The 15,780-nt window shown below is 43.6% G+C and overlaps 2 protein-coding genes across 2 annotated transcripts in view; one reads left to right on the forward strand and one right to left on the reverse strand.

The window, feature by feature from the left end:
- GABRA5 (gamma-aminobutyric acid type A receptor subunit alpha5) overlaps nucleotides 1–7,425 on the reverse strand; it is a 57,019-nt gene extending 49,594 nt beyond the window's left edge. Inside the window, exons 1-3 of the mRNA XM_048324999.1 lie at nucleotides 7,312–7,425; nucleotides 6,521–6,661; nucleotides 5,833–5,985 (exon numbers count right to left, since the gene is read on the reverse strand). Of these exons, the coding sequence (XP_048180956.1) occupies nucleotides 5,833–5,918 (86 nt within the window). The 5' untranslated portion in view covers nucleotides 5,919–5,985; nucleotides 6,521–6,661; nucleotides 7,312–7,425. The remainder of the gene's footprint in view (nucleotides 1–5,832; nucleotides 5,986–6,520; nucleotides 6,662–7,311) is intronic.
- GABRB3 (gamma-aminobutyric acid type A receptor subunit beta3) overlaps nucleotides 1–15,780 on the forward strand; it is a 203,487-nt gene that overhangs the window by 41,577 nt on the left and 146,130 nt on the right. The window lies entirely within an intron of this gene.

Genomic DNA, 15,780 nt, shown 5'->3' on the forward strand with positions numbered 1-15,780 from the left:
CAGTACACCTAGAATACTATTTTCAACTTTTCTCATCTATTTTATCTTCTTTTCTTTTTTTCATAAGAAAGAGATATGCATCATGCTGTCTGCCTGCTACACCATATCAACGTAGGAACCCATTTTCATTTTCCACTGCATCTGACAAAGAAGCAGAGAGATCAAACTTCATTTCATTCCTACAAGTTTCATGAGAAGCTGTGACTAGACAAGGGGAGAGCAATCTAAATTAGTGCCTCATTAAGTAAAAATGTGAGGGTAGCAGTCATCTATTCCCTCTGGCTTGCTGACTGGGCCACTCAGTATGCATGTAGCTCAGAAACAGCCTCAGCAAGACCAGCCCCGCTCCTCTCTGATAATTAAGAGATATGGAGGAGACTTGCAGGGTCATTATGAAAGATCCTGGGAGAAAAGGACAGTAGAAGTAAAATGTAGGTGTTGCAATGGGAGATGGGAACAAGGGATATCAAATGTGGAGCTGGGATTATTGCAAAGATACAATGCTGGGGGCACAGAACACAAAGCTTCACTAGTTTCTCTGCTCTTGAAAAAGCTTGTTATTTTTAGTGCTTATGACTGAATTCAAAGCCAATTGAACTCTGAGGGAGGATTTCCACTGAACTATTTTTGTGGGGATGGGACAAAATATACTTACTTCTCATAACTGTTCCTCTCAATCTAACAAGAGTAATTGATGCTGCTTCCTTCTATCTCAGCTATGTACATCTTTCACAGGAATAGTACACACACCCCATATACTGAAATACTTTTATTTCTCCACAACAAAAGCTAATTAATAGAGGAAAAAGATGGAGAAACAACTATGGTGAGGACTAGTACAGAGTCACTTCTGCAGAACCGCAATCTAATTTAGATTTGGCAGATCACTTCACCCAAAAAAGATGGCATCTGACTCTGAATTTCAGTGAAATGCCAGTATTATGGGAAGTTGCATTTGTAAATGGATTGCTGTTTGCTCTTATGAAAGTGTTACTTTTTCTTTCTTAACAGAAAGTTAGAGTTTCATTTCTGTTACTGAGATTGCTGGTGAAATGCATGTTTTGGAGTAAGGGCTGAGGTTGTCGTGACAAAAGACATGTAAACTCTACTTGCAAAGTTACGTGCATATATTAGATACTATATAGCTCAATGAATAGAGAGAAATAGGTGCTACCTGCCCTAAACTAATTATTTCCACACTGCTAAGGATTAGGCTTTATCAACATATTAGTAGGTAAGCACATTATTGCCTCTGTGCAGTGAAAAATGGTTTTATAGCAGAAATTTTCAGTTACGGATAAAAATAAACCTAGAAAAGAATCTTAGGGAAATGCTAAGAAAATTCAGAGATAATTGCATTTAAAGCTCATTATTGAACATAAACTAAACCAACCAGGAATACTTCTCATCACATTTATTTAATATTGCAGTTTCAGGGTAAATGAAAAAATCAGATGCCACAGAAGGGGCTCATTAGTGTAAAATATAATAACTCTCTAAAGATGCTCAGCTACTTCTTCTGATTACTTCATCATTTACCACTTTAAACATCATTGTCTTTTTTGCCATCTAGTTAAAATCATGGCAGGTACTATTCATAAGTTTGTTGTAATAAGAGGAAAATGCATGGTAGATATTTAATGGTTTTCCCAAAACTTCTTTAAAAAAAAAAAAAAGGTAAAAATTTCTGGAAAAATAACTGAAGAGTATTTTGCTATCAAAAGATATACTTTACTCTCTCTCTTTTAAGAGAAGTGTTTCCAATAACTTGCTTTAATAGGATTGCAATTATATCTGAACTTCAGACAAATGAACAGTTTGTGGAAAAGACAGTGGAGAACACAAACTTTTGGATAAAGCCAGCTGGCCAGACATCAAAGGAAGTAGATTTACATTTTCTAAGTTAGCTTCTTGCCACCCCTTCCGTATGGATTCTTGAGATCTAAAAATGTTGATTTTGTGAATTTGTGCACTGAAGACTCAATTCTTTCATATCGGTTTAGAACAGAGGACTGACTAAAATGATGAAACTTTAATACTACTTTCAGATTCTTAAAAAATAATTTAATTCATTTACTTAGCAAAAGCAGCATTTTACTACCTTCTGGAAAGGAGCAATTTGTGAACAGTGCAGTGAAAGCCTGTTTTTCATAGGGTGACATCTTACAGTCCTCCTCCCCAGCACCCTAATGCCCTTTTCAATGTCCTGAACTGCGTTCCAGGGTCATTAAATGCCTCCCAGTACTGTCAGCTCCCCAGGTCACTGACCTGCAGCTTCACTGGGAGGCACTGCTTGCCAGGGCTTCTCCTGCACCAAGTATGAGCTGGATGGCCTGAGAGACACTCCTGCTCTTTGGCCAGCTGGCGGGCCAGAGATTCTGAAGCTGTTCGGCTGTTCAGCAGTGGGACTGGCTGACAACTGTCTGCCTCCTGCAAGCAGTTCTACATATCAATTTAGTTTTCCAGTTATTAAACTTGTCTAATGGGTTCAAAAAGCTATCTGGAGATACAGAGAATGAAAGGAAGACAGAATAAAAAAATAAACAGACAAGCATGACTGCATAAGGATACGATAATTCTTACAAAATTAGTCTTTAAAAATATGAGAAAGAACTCCCTAGCATCACAAGTACTTGGAATGAGGTATCCCAGCAGAAGTAACTGCTTAGGGCTGCAGAGACTAACTTGAAATAACAGCCTGAAGGAAAGGTATGTTTTGCCTAAATAGCAGGATTATGGTCTTAGTGATAACGGCTGTGAGCTGGAGAAGAAGTATGTGAAACTACAGACACACCATGGACTGAATTCTTCAGAGTGTACCAAGCAATACTGGGTTGGCTACACATAATTGGGATCTTCTGTTCTCCGTGTTTCTGCTATTATAAATATTATTAGCAGATGGCAACTATACTGCGCGTACATGAACAACGTCCATCCCTGTTGGTTTTGGCTCTCAGACAGATTTCTGAAATTGCACGTCCAAAATGCAAACACACCAGGACTGTGCATCACCAGTGTGACCCCATGGATGGCCTGGGACTTGCAAAGTAAGAGCTGGGCAGCTTGGAGCCACCCATGGGCTACCTCATCTCAGGGAGATCTGTGTGCAAGCAGCCACACAAGGCACCGACCCTCACAGAGCTGCCACTACCTGGATGTCCCAAGGGCCCACAAAAGCAGTGGGCCTGAAAACTGAAAATACTCTTCATGCTTGTATTTGACTTTTAATCATTCTCTAGCTTTATTATTAATGTTTACTTTTGAGACAATTGTGAGCTACCTTGAAATGCTTCAGTAAAACACCTTAACTTGTTAGAGCATTATACAAGTCAAGGCTGAATTTAAGCAGGTTTGAAAAACCTTTGACTCATGCTGGACTGTTTCTGCAGTAGATTCTTAAAACTGTTAAACCAAAAACAGGGGGGGAGGGGACTTCACAACCTCTTCTCAGTTCGTCTATATCTTTGAATTTTAATTCAGTGATTTTTCTTTAGATAGCTGCTACCAATTATGTCTACAGTCCTCCTCTACTGCCTACTAATGTGGATAATTCTCGATAGTCATTACACATTTATGTTAAACATTAATCACAGTCTTTTGCTGAGATTTCTCAAGTAGCCTAGTAGATTGAAATACATAATTTCTGTTTATTTTGCCATGCATTGTGCATCAACATCCCCCAAGGTGTCTTTGGCTATCTCAGCAAAAAACGTATTTATGATTTAATATAAATATGGAATGACTATGGAGAACTGTAGAAAAATATCTGCCTTCATCTGTAATGTCCTACAGTATTTTGGTTTTTAATTTGTGCTCCTTTGACCAATCACTTTTATCTAGCACATTGCAAAACACACTGCAATATAACAGCGCAGTAGAAACATGGATGAAGCTAATGAAGAAGGACCTGGTAGCAACAGTGTTATCAGTATTAAATTCCTGCAGTTAATACAACAGCCTACATGTTAATTGTACCGCTCTGTCCTGAAGAGTCAGTCCCAAAGCACTTAGCAAATTACACTCTGAAACTGCTTCTGCCTCTGAAGCAGAAGCGCTGGAGCATCCTCTGTCTTTTGAGCAGGGTCAAAATTCAGCCCTAAGGCAGTGTGTGAATGGTGCAGTGAATTGGAGCTGCTTATCTCTGCAGGCCTGGACTAAAATTACTAGATCAGAAATGGGGGGCGAGGGGGGTGGAGTGGGGGGAATTTATGGGATGATCTCATTTTAGTGCACAGAAGCTTTTCAACTAACTTGCAGAAAACAAGTGTCCTAGTTTCCTCTAACTCTCCTGTTCTGGTTATCTGACAGGTTACAGGTCACACTGATTTCTACCTGGGACTTTGATTCAGTATTTGCTTTGGAGTTGAAAGGGAGTTAAATCTTATCAGTTTTGGGTTGTTAGGTTTGGGCTTTTTTGCATCCTTGTCTATCTGTTAGAGGAGAAACACACTTAGAAAACCCACACACCAAGCAGGTCATACTCAACTATTGCAATATGCTGCCTTCTGCAGGAATGAGAAATTTCCAAGAAGGACTTAAGGTTACAGTCACCACAACTTTCTCAATGTGGAAATACTTTGTCAAACTACAATAATGTAAAGACAAGTTTAAAGCCAGTCCCACTCTATCACTGCTTTCTTAAATTCTGTCACAAAATCCTGGGAGACTTTAGCCTTAGACCATGGTGAAAGCAGGACCAGATTTTTCCAGGGGGAATAAATGAATGTGCAATTCCTTGCATCCTTTGTAGAGTGCAGTCCTACAACTGTTCATATAAACCTTCCAGGTCACAGGCTTCCGCCGACCTACACGGGACATGTTCTGGATACCAGGCTGAGCTTTCTTTGCTTACAGCATAGACAGTCATCACTCAAAGTTTGGTCTTTCTCCTAGTTCCAATCTGGAACAAATCAGTTTGCTTGAAATCCGAAACTGATTTGCATCTCCATTTTGTATCTTCTTATAGCAAGGAATTGATGGGTGTGCTTGTGAATCAGCATGTTGGGAGGATTCATTTTTTTCTGGTGAAATCATAAATAATTGTTCTCCTCCACAAAGAAGAATCAACCTACGTTTCCCAAGCACTTGCAAAATGCTTTTTCCAGATTCCATTGTATAGCTCATATTCGGAAAGTTCTTAAGATCTCTGGGTATAGGAAAAACATATAAACAGAGGGTTTCTGACTTTATTTTTCATTTTCTGAGAGCTACAGTCAGAGTATCTCTTTGAGACAGTTTTCAGAATATCACCATCCGGAAAGCATCCAAAGCAAAAAAAGGAAACAGGATTCCTTGCTATATGCTTCGGGGAAACACGATTTTTAATTATTCTAACAAGTTTCAAACTCAGACATCCTTCTAAACAGTCACTATCTTAGGTCACTCAGGAAGAAAGCCTGCACCAGCTAGTAACATGCATCAAGTCCCACTGTTGCAGTTTTGGGGGTTTTTTTTTACACTACTGCCTATAACCAGCACCCATCAGGTGAGCGAGAAGGTGCAAGACCCTCACATCACAGACACAGGGGCAGAGGGCACCACAGACCCCGGCTGTGCTAAACCCCAGACAAAGCACTCAGCAGCTGTAGGCCTGGTCTGAGCTCCTTGTGCCCCACAAGCCTTTCTGCAACAGCATTGCAGACAGAAAGAACTGATAGAAGAGAGCAAATATGAACAGGAGATCAAATCACTCCCTTCCCCCTGACACCAGAACCTTAAGATGAAATGCAAAGCCAGCTTGTTTTGTTCAGCTGCCCTGTACCATACGGAGCCAAGGTTTCTCATTTCCTTAAAAAACACACAGCAGAAATTCAAATGCAACTGGCAACTCACCCGAAGTGGCTGGCTAAACTCATGGAAACGCAGAAGAGGAAGAAGTTTTTGATCATGATAAAGTCAGAGACCATCCCATTGTCCATTCCAGAGGAGAAGAGGAACGCAGGTGGTGGCTTTGGTGAAGGTGCAGCTGTTCACTCTGTTCTTACACTGCAACAATACAAAAAATTGATAAATTATTGCACGGACAGAGAGCAGGATAGCGGAGTTCAGCTAACACCGCATCTTTTGCTATCTGCGTTTTTCACAAACTTATCTAGGCTTATGTAAACATCAGCTGTTTATGTAAAATTGTGTATCTTCAAGGACATGTTTTACCTTCTGCTGACAGCAAACTGCAAAACAGAAAAAATTCTTTGTGGCCCAGCTTTTCCCTATATTTATCTATGGTACAAGTAACTAAAGAAATAGCCACCATTTTCCAAATGCCAATTTCAACCCTTTACCTATTTCAACAACTTCCACATGCCTGCAAACCCAGGGCTGTGTGCAGCCTCCGCATCCTTTCCTTCCATCGCAATTTTTTCCCATTAAATACCCGGCTTCCCTTTCCAAAATCCCAGTTGAAATGCCAAGAAACACCTACTGCTTCTTGGAATTCATGCTGCTGATGCACGGCTTAGCAAAAGGAGGGTGGGTTGTTGGGGGGGGGGAGGGGGGGGGAAGAGGGTAAAAAGTGACCTTCCTCTCAAAGGCACATAAACCTCACGCTAGCACGAAGAACGACAGTAATGTAGCTGCTCCAGCGACTGCTGCTTTTTGGATACCTGCCTCAGCGACCAGATCACCAATTTCAGCATTGTGCACTAACGTTTTCCTCTGTGCCCTATTAAAAACAAACAAAAAAAACCAAAACCACAACAAAACCCCCCAAAAGCCAACAAAACAAAAAACAAACAAAGCACCCCGAACCCAACAAAAACCCCAAAACAGCCCCCAGAAACACACCCAGAGAGGAATTGCCTGGATTTTCCACCTGAACCCTGTGCCCCCGTGCTACATCGCTCAGCAACTTGTTTTCCCACCCCGCCGGCGCCGCAAGGCAAAACGCCCGAACCAAAAGCCGCCCCCCGGGGCTCCCCCGCCCGGCCCGCGCTGCCCCGCACCGGGTCCCGCTCGCTCCGCACCGGGCACTGCGGGGCCGCCGCTCTCTGCCCGCAGCCCCGGCCCGCCCGCACCTGTCCGGCGACCGTCGCTCACTCGCCGCCGCCGCCCGCGCACTGCGCCCGGGGCGACGCGCACCGCTCCGCTCCGCGGAGGGTGGCACCTGCCCGCCCGTGCCCGTTCCGCCGCTCCTTCCCGTCTTCCCTCCCCAGTCCCCACGGCACTCCGGGATTGCCCCCGCCCCGCCCGCCGGCCGAAGTTTCCCGCGGCCATGTGCGCGGCGCGGGGCGCGGCGGTGCCTGCCCGGGGGGCTGACCGGGGCTCCCCGCCGCCCTCCACCTGCCCGGCCGGGCGCGGCAGCCCGGCGCTTACCAGCCGCCGGCGGGAGGACGAGGACGAGGGGGCAGTGTTTGCCCGAAAGTTGCGGAGCGGCAGCAGGAGCGGAGCGGGAGCGGCGGCGCTGCCTCCCGGCCGCTGGCAGGCGCGGCCCCGCCGCAGCGCCGCGCCCGCGCCGCCCCCGCGCGGAGCCCGCGGCCGGGAGCGCGGGGCGGTGTGCGGGGCGCGCCCGACCCTCGGGCACCCCGGCGGGGACCTCCCGGCAAGGGGCCGCTCCCGGACCCGTCGCAGCCCCGGGAGGCTTCAGCGGCTCCCCGAGCTCTCCGCACTGGTCTCCCGCGAGCAGCCCCCACCGAGCGCCCCCGGGGCAGGGTTCCGAGCGAGCCCGGCCGGCACCGACCGTCCTCGGGGAGAGGGAGCCTCTGCCACAGCCCGGGCGTGCAGGTGTGGTGTGACCGTGGGGCAGCGGCATGGCCGAGGCTTGCCGGTATATAGGCTCGTTGTACCTACCACACGTGTATAAGCGTACATATGTATACATACATCCCTACATATCCAGATCTTAGCTCTACTCCTCTTCCAGTGGACCTGACCTAAACCATTAAATGCTGAAGTGGTAGGTTTATATCCACAACATAAACTCTCTTTTTTACATCCTCATTATTAGACATCCGTAGTTTATATATCAGTATTACAAATTCCAGGAGACCTGCAATAACTTCGAGGTTTCCTTGTGATTGTGTGTGGTGCTATTCCTGAAAAATGGATGCACTGTTTCACGGCTTCAATGATAGGAGCATTACACTCGCTCCATGTTCAAGTCACATATATAATGTGCTTGCAAGTGCATTTTGAACTACATTAAAGATGAAATGAGTGTTATATAGTCCCAGTTCCTGGGGATTCCTTGAGATGAATGCAACGTTTTGCAGCATGCACATGTTACACCGGATAATATATGATTTCTGTATATACTGCTGTGGCTGTACTTCAAAGTAACACTCCAAACTCAGTTATTAAATTATCAGATCCAGTGAGGTAGTGTATGTCTTTCAGGCAACGTTATGGATTAATGAAGCACTAGTTTTTTCCCTGTATCCATATAAAAGCTCTATGAAATTAATACCTCCACTGAAATCAGTATTAGTTCTGTAGCTCATTGCCACAGAGGGTGCTGCTCTATGTGTGCCTAGTTCCCAGTCTGCACCATCTGAGTTGAAAACTGGTCCTTAGAAATTTCAGTTTACATTTTTTCCCACCTAACAAAATCAGAAATGTTGCCCCAGGGAGAATTTTCTAAGTAAACAATGAATCATTTTCCTAGTATCAATCGAGTAGCATTTTCTCGGGCAGTTCTTTGTAATTCCCCTCTTCAGCATTCCCTTGAGACTTATCAGGGATTGAACTAGATGATCTTTAAAGGTCCCTTTCAACCCAAACCAGTCTATGGTTCAATAGCTCTATCTGGTGCTTAGCTGTGTTCGAGTTTTATAGCAATGATTTATGATCTTGAATGCAGAGCCAATGACATACGTTGTTCTTCGTTGTTCCTTAGTGACTTCAATAAATATGAAGTTGTGAATGAATGTTGCTATCAGAACAGCTTTCCCAGTGCTTAAAAATATCTGAGTTAAGTAGTATGAAGTGCCAGTAGTTTCTCATGATAATATTCTTTCCTAGGAGTGTTTAAATCACATTTTTTGCAGTGCTTTGATTTCTAGTACAAACTATTTATATCTCTATATAGGTGATGTTGTAAAAATACGCGATCTCTAAATAATTGTACAAAAGATATATGTAGGAATATTGGCCTAGACTTTGGTGTAAATGGGTGACAGCTGTGTGCTTCGGCCTCTCGCTCCAGCTCCTTGACGAGCAGAACTGAGTCTCCGTTCCTCCGACTCCCTAGATCTTCTCTGCAAAGCCATATGCTGTGGATCCGCTTCTCGACACCAAAGGGAGAAAGCATTTAGGAGCTGGGGGAGCAGAATAGCAAGAAAATGTTTAAGGAAAGCTTAAAGAAAAAGAAAAGATAAACGAGAATGATGGAATCACAGAGCGGTTTGAGTTGGAAAGAGGTCTTAGACATCACCTAGTTCCAACCCCTGCCACGGGAAAGGACTCCACGAAAGCGCCTTACTCGGCGAAACACTGAGCTGAGAAGTGCCGGTGTCCCGCATAGCGGTGCCACCCACGCCGCGGCGAGCCCACCCGCTCCTCCCGCCGTGTCACTGTCCCCGGGAGGGCGACCTCGGCCGGGGCTGCTGTTCGTGCCGCGGCCGCCGGAGGGCAGCACAGCCCCACGCAAGCGGCGGCCCCGGCGGCGGGGGACGGGGAGCGGGGCGAGCCGGGCAGCGCTCGCTCGGTGGGCACGGACCGGGCTGGTCAAACACTGACTGCGCAGTCTGCGGGCTGGATCCCGGCAGGACAGCGGCTTTGGCCTGCGATCGCAGTTATTGCAGGCAGGAGAGAGGTCGCTGCTATGAAGGCGACAGTATTGCACGTCCTCCGCTGTGTGTTTCTTCAGGCACTCCCTTGTGATTCACACCCTGTTTGTATCCTCAGCCTCCTTGTCACGTTTTAAAGGATACGTTGAATTTAGTATGTGAATCAAATGCTTTCTATTAGGGTCAGGGAAATGTTTTGTTTGGTTGATTGTTCTCTGTGCTGGCATGTAGCAAAATACCGACATGGCCATTCCATACAGTGATTTTCTTTCAAATTTGGGAGAAGTTTGCGTGGTCCGTCTCTGACAGTTCTCCCTGTTTCACTAAGTAATGTTGCTTATTTGCAGAGATGAATACATTGGAGGTCGATCATCCTCTACATGGGACTGAAACAATAGTGCAGGCAAATTGGACTGTGGTTTTTACTATGGCACATCCTCAGGAGCTCACTGGGAAATACACACCAGCCCCTCACTGCGACGCTCTGTTAGAAAATGGCCTGTTTTGCCAGTAGCCAAAGGTGTCTCTGTGATTGATCAAGTCATTCCTTCTTCCAGGAGAGTTACAGAGAACTCATGAAGTTGCACGGAGTCGTGACATGCTGTGGGAATTGCTGCAAGTAGCCTCTTCAGAGGCATTCTCTTCTACCAAAACAATTCAATTCCATCATCTAGGTGGGGGGGGACTGCCTATTCTCTTGAAGTCTTTTGCCTTTGGCCTCCTAGCTAAGATTCAACAAAAGGCAGCACTTGGAACAGTGACTTTGGTGATACAAATCCTTTTCCAATAGAGAGCAGTCTGAATTCATCAATCATTGAAGGAACCCCTAATCATCAGCTAATACAGACTCAGCCACTCTCAGTGCAAAGACTGGATCTGAGCAAAGGGTGAAAGTCTTGTTTTCACTCCCTTCTTTACTAGTGTCTGTAAAGACTGGAGTCAAAACTCTATTGAGCCCAGGTGAGACACACCAGAGTTCTCCAGTATAAGAGAGACGTGCACATGGTAGAAAAAGTTGAGCAGAAGACCAAGAAAGTTATTAAAGGACTGGAGTGTGTCCCCTACGAAGGTGAGGCAGAGAGAGCTGGGATTGTCTGGACAGGAGAAGAAAAGGCTGAGGGATCCTTATCCATGGGTGTAAATACCTGAGGGCAGGTGGCTGAAAAAGAGGGAGACAGACTTTGCTTAATGCTACTGACTGACAGTAAGTCCTGTGAGGAGCGGCTGAGGGAGCTGGGTTTATTTAGCATGGAGAAGAGGAGGCTCAGGGATGACCTTATCGCTCTCTACAACCACCTGAAAGGAGGCTGTAGCCAGGTGGGGGTCAGTCTCTTCTCCCAAACAACCAATGACAGGATGAGAGGAAATGATTTCAAGCTGCACCAGGAAAGGTTCGGGTTGGACATCAGGAAGAATTTCTTCACAGAAAGAGTAGTTAAGTATTGGGAAGAGCCGCCCAGGGAAGTGATGGTGTCACCATCCCTGGAGGTGTTCAAGAAACGACTGGATGTGACATTTAGTGCCATGGCCTAATTGACAAGGTGGTGACCACTCAAAGGTTCGACTTGATGATCTTGGAGGTCTTTTCCAACCTAAATGATTCTGTGACAGGAAAAGGTATAGTGGGCACAAATTAAAAAACATGACATTCCACCTGAATACAAGAAAACATGTTTTTACTTTGAGGGTGGTCAAACATAGGAACAGGTTGCCCAGAGAAGTTGTGAAATCTCTGTCTGTGGAGACAAAACTTGAAGGTAAATGATTCTGGAAAACCCACTGTAGCTGACCCTGTTTGAGCAGGAGGGAGACCTCGGTAACCTCCAGAGGTGCCCTCCAGCCTCCAGCCTCAGCCATCCTGTGATCCTGTAAGCTATGAAAACTGTGCCATCCTGTGAAACTCTCTGTTCATTTCTCCAAGCCATTTCACAGTTGTGTCCAGTAGTGAAATGATACAAACAACCTTGCTGATGTGAGAGGTATTACAGTCTGATAGACTTTGAAGCATTTGGTGTATTTCTGAATGATAAGGAGGGATATTGATAGCCTTTTTTTCCCTCATGTATGCCCACTCTATAATGCCACGAACACCATAAAACATGACCAGTTTGCTGCATTTCACTTGTCTGCTGGGCCATGCCACAGACAGAGCTGCATTTAGGACTTGATGTTTTGGTGGTTTGTTCTGTGCATCCCAGTGGCAGTAAGGAACTACTTAACTGAGTTTTTTGAAGTGTAGCTGGGGGCAGAGTAACATTGGGAAGGATTGCTCAGAGATAGAGTTGGTCCCTTTTTGTGTAGCACAGAAGACATCGGTGGAGCCACTGCCCAGAAAGGCAGATGCCTGCCTGCTGTGTTCCAGCAAAATTCCAGCTGATTGTGAGAAGCAACACATTTAGCAAGGGACACTGATGCCTCTGTGTGCTATTTGTTGTGATTCCCCAATCTGCAGGTTCAAAGGTGTTAAAAACTTCATCTGAATCTAATCCTGAGCAGGGTGCTTTCTGCACGGATTCAGTTTAGAAATGAATGAAAGGCTGCATTTTCCCTTTGGCAGTTCATCCTGTCTGCTATGGGCAACCTTCAGTCCATTTTCACATATTAGACTAACACCTGAGCAAATGTTCAGGGTGTGCCTGAATAGTGTTGTCATGGATTTATAGAATGTCCTAAGATTCACTGTTTCTGAAAACCACTCTAGGCACCTTACAGAGGTCCCTACTCCAAGACTAGAACCCCAGATGCTGGTAGCCTTACTTCTCAAAAGGGTCTGCCAAGAAATGTAATACCTTTGTATTAGAGACTTTACCCCTTTAGACCAGCAAAATGTTTCCTAGAGATACCTCCCACATCCAAAGGAGTGGAGAACATTTCCAACATTTTTCAGCCCATTTTAAGGTTTTAATGCTCTGACTCTTGGGTTGGAGCATTAAAGCAAAGATTGTTACTTAAAGTGACATCCCTGTCTTTCTGTACCCATATAAAGGGGTTCCTTTTTCTCCAAACCCACTTTGTTGTTTGACTCCTTACAGTTCCTTTGTCCCTTACCCATTCTCTCCTCCCTACAGGTTAGCCCAGCTGGGGGGCTGATGGTGGGGTTCATGAGGCCTGGCACTGCCCCTGCAGTGCCTTTGCAGGGAAATGTTACATATGTTTTGACCATTTGTTTATATCAGTTCAGCTTGCCACTGAGATGGACCCTTTTCGCCTCTGCCCTGGAAAAGAGAGAATTTCCTCCACACCAGTGGATAGCAATGAAAACTCAGAGTGAAGGGTCAAACCTCCTTACAAATATTTTTCCTGTGGAAGAATTGTGGTTTTATTCACATCCTTGCTAGGTTCAGATGTGAAATCTGTTCCCTGTTCCAGCAGCCTACCAAAGTCTGCCCTTGAAAGACAAATAATGGAAGCCAAAGGGATTTACAACACATCCTGGCTCATGGTCTTAGATTTGGGAGGCAGAGGGGCTACGTAACAAAAATCTCTCCTGCATCACACAGTCCAGAAATGTCCATAGTACTATAAACTGTGACTTTCTGTTTTGCTTTCCTCTTGTGTTGTAAGAATACAGGCTCTTTTTTCTGGGTATCCATAAACTGCAGCAAGTCACCTCTTCCATGAGTTTTATATCCCATAAACAAGGGCCTGCTGTTATCTCACCTTGAATCTTCCCCTGGTTTCTTCTCTTGTTGGCACTGTGCTTTTAGCAGAGATAAGTTTGTGGACACAAGATTTTTGCACACAAGTGAGCATCAACTCAGAAAACCCGTGAACCAGAATTTTATGACCCTATCATATATAAAATACCTTAAGTTAATTTCTTCAAAATGGTTAAATTTACTGGTTAGTATTTTAGGTAGGTAGAGTAGCAGTTATATCTACAACTGAAAAATAATGGGTCATTAGGGTAGCATTGTACATAATCTGATGGTTTGGGTGCAAATTTACTGTAAGTAAGACACTGCATGGTGCACTCCTTGTGAGGATAGAGCACACCTTTAATGATACAGTGGAGCAAATACCTATCCAATTAAGAAAGTGCTTTGTGGAGAATAACCACAAAAATTCAGCTTCATAAACATGATTCCTAAAGAAATCTTAATCAGGCTTAAACTGGAGCATGAGAGCTCTGCATCAATATTCAAGGCTTTATGCATATGCTACTGTACATCTAATTCCTTCGTAAGAGGAAGGAGAGAACAAATCTTAGAAGGAACTACACAGAAATTCATTGAACTAAGAGGAAAGGATCAATGTTGATAAATTCTTTATTAAGCATGTATTTAAAAATTCATAATGGATGGAAGGTGAGTGTACTAATGGACAATGTAGGACTATAGTAAAATAATGTATTTACTGATGTTAAGAACCGAGTATTTGAAGTTCAGAAATTAGTTAAATACAGACAAGAGGTACCAAAATCTATTTGACATTCGGAGTAAATCTGTGAATTCTATTATACATACATATGCATGTATCCCTCTCTCTCATATTTAGGTTATAAACTCTACATATTTATGCCTATTGATACATGTATGTGCATATCAACTGTCAGCTGGGTTTCGGCTGTGTAAGTACTAAGATGAGATTGGATTAGCATGTTTTAAGTTGTTGTGATGAGCTCAGGTCTTTTTTTGGCTGCTGTAGTTTCCGTATTTACTGCATTTCCCTGTGTTGTTTATATGAATGCTGGGCACACTGACAGAACTCATTATTTCTGTTTCTGATCAATATAGGTAACTGTCAAAGATGCCAACAAATATTAGTATCCACTTCTGTAAAATTTCACATAAGCTTTCAAGTCACCCTGTTCATGATTCATTACAATAATTAGCTGTTGCTACAGGAAAATACATTAATGCATACCATTTGGAAAGCTGTAGACACTAGTTACATTTATTTTGGGATTTGCAATGTACTGATTTTGAGACTGAATTTATCGGCAAAGGTTAGGTGGGAATAAATGTTCTCAGCAGTTCCGAATCCCATTAAATGTGACTTCTGTTGTATAGATTCAAGTACTATAATTAATAAAATTTCAAGAAAAATTAGTTTTTAAATTGTTTTGTCTGGAATTAACTTTTGAAATTAAACAGAGCTGTTAAAAAAAAAAAAAAAAAGGAAATGACCTGACAGTGCCTTGTTTTGGAAAAGATATTGATTTCAAAATATTTACAGGATGTTAAATATTAATGATTGAACTATAGCAACCATTATAATATACCACATGAATGCAGGTGATGCCAGTCCTACAGCTTTGTAGGAAAATACTTTTTCAGTCCCAGTGCAGTAGAATTCAGAAACATAAAAATAGTAACATATATTATGTATATCATTCAGTAAGCCAGATTTTCATGCAGTATAAATTGGCCAAGTGAAGGGCAGCAGAACTACACCCATACATCAGCTGAGGTTATGCCTGGAGTGTGACCTAGTAATTATGACTCAGTCAATGAGAGTTTGTTTGAATCTGAAGAATGAGATTTGGCACAAATATTAAATAGAGGCTTTCTTTTTTTTTCATCACAAATTTATTCAATGGAAAATGCAGGTGGCTTGCTCACAAAACAACTGCAGTGCAGGCTCAAATTTGCCAATTTGTATTAGTCGATAGAAAAAAGTAGACTAAAACACCAGAGTTAATCAGCATTTTGGTTTTAATATTTCTGAAAATATCAGTGGGATGGAAGAGGAGGCTATAACTGCAGAAAGACTTAAGAACAGCTGTGAGGAGCCATCATATAACCCATGCTTTGGACATTTTCTTGCACTGTGAGAAAGTCAAATTAACTCTTTGCTGCGGGCAGTCATTTTCTTTTTGGACTTTGGGAATTTTTTGAGGGCTTTCCTTGTTCTCTCCTCTTAGAGTGTTCCAGTTTTACAGAGGTGATTGAGTGTTCAGCATATTTAGGATGGAGCAGATTCAAGTTCATTCCTAGGTGCAGAGTGTTTTTCTTGACAGCCTGTGCTGTACTGGAGGGACAGGGATGCACATCTATTGTGTCTGGTCCTTCTTTAAAGTCCACAACAACTCTATTGGCTGCATATTTATGAGAAA

The sequence above is a fragment of the Corvus hawaiiensis genome, chromosome 2 (assembly GCF_020740725.1).
Source record: "Corvus hawaiiensis isolate bCorHaw1 chromosome 2, bCorHaw1.pri.cur, whole genome shotgun sequence".
NCBI lineage: Eukaryota > Metazoa > Chordata > Aves > Passeriformes > Corvidae > Corvus > Corvus hawaiiensis.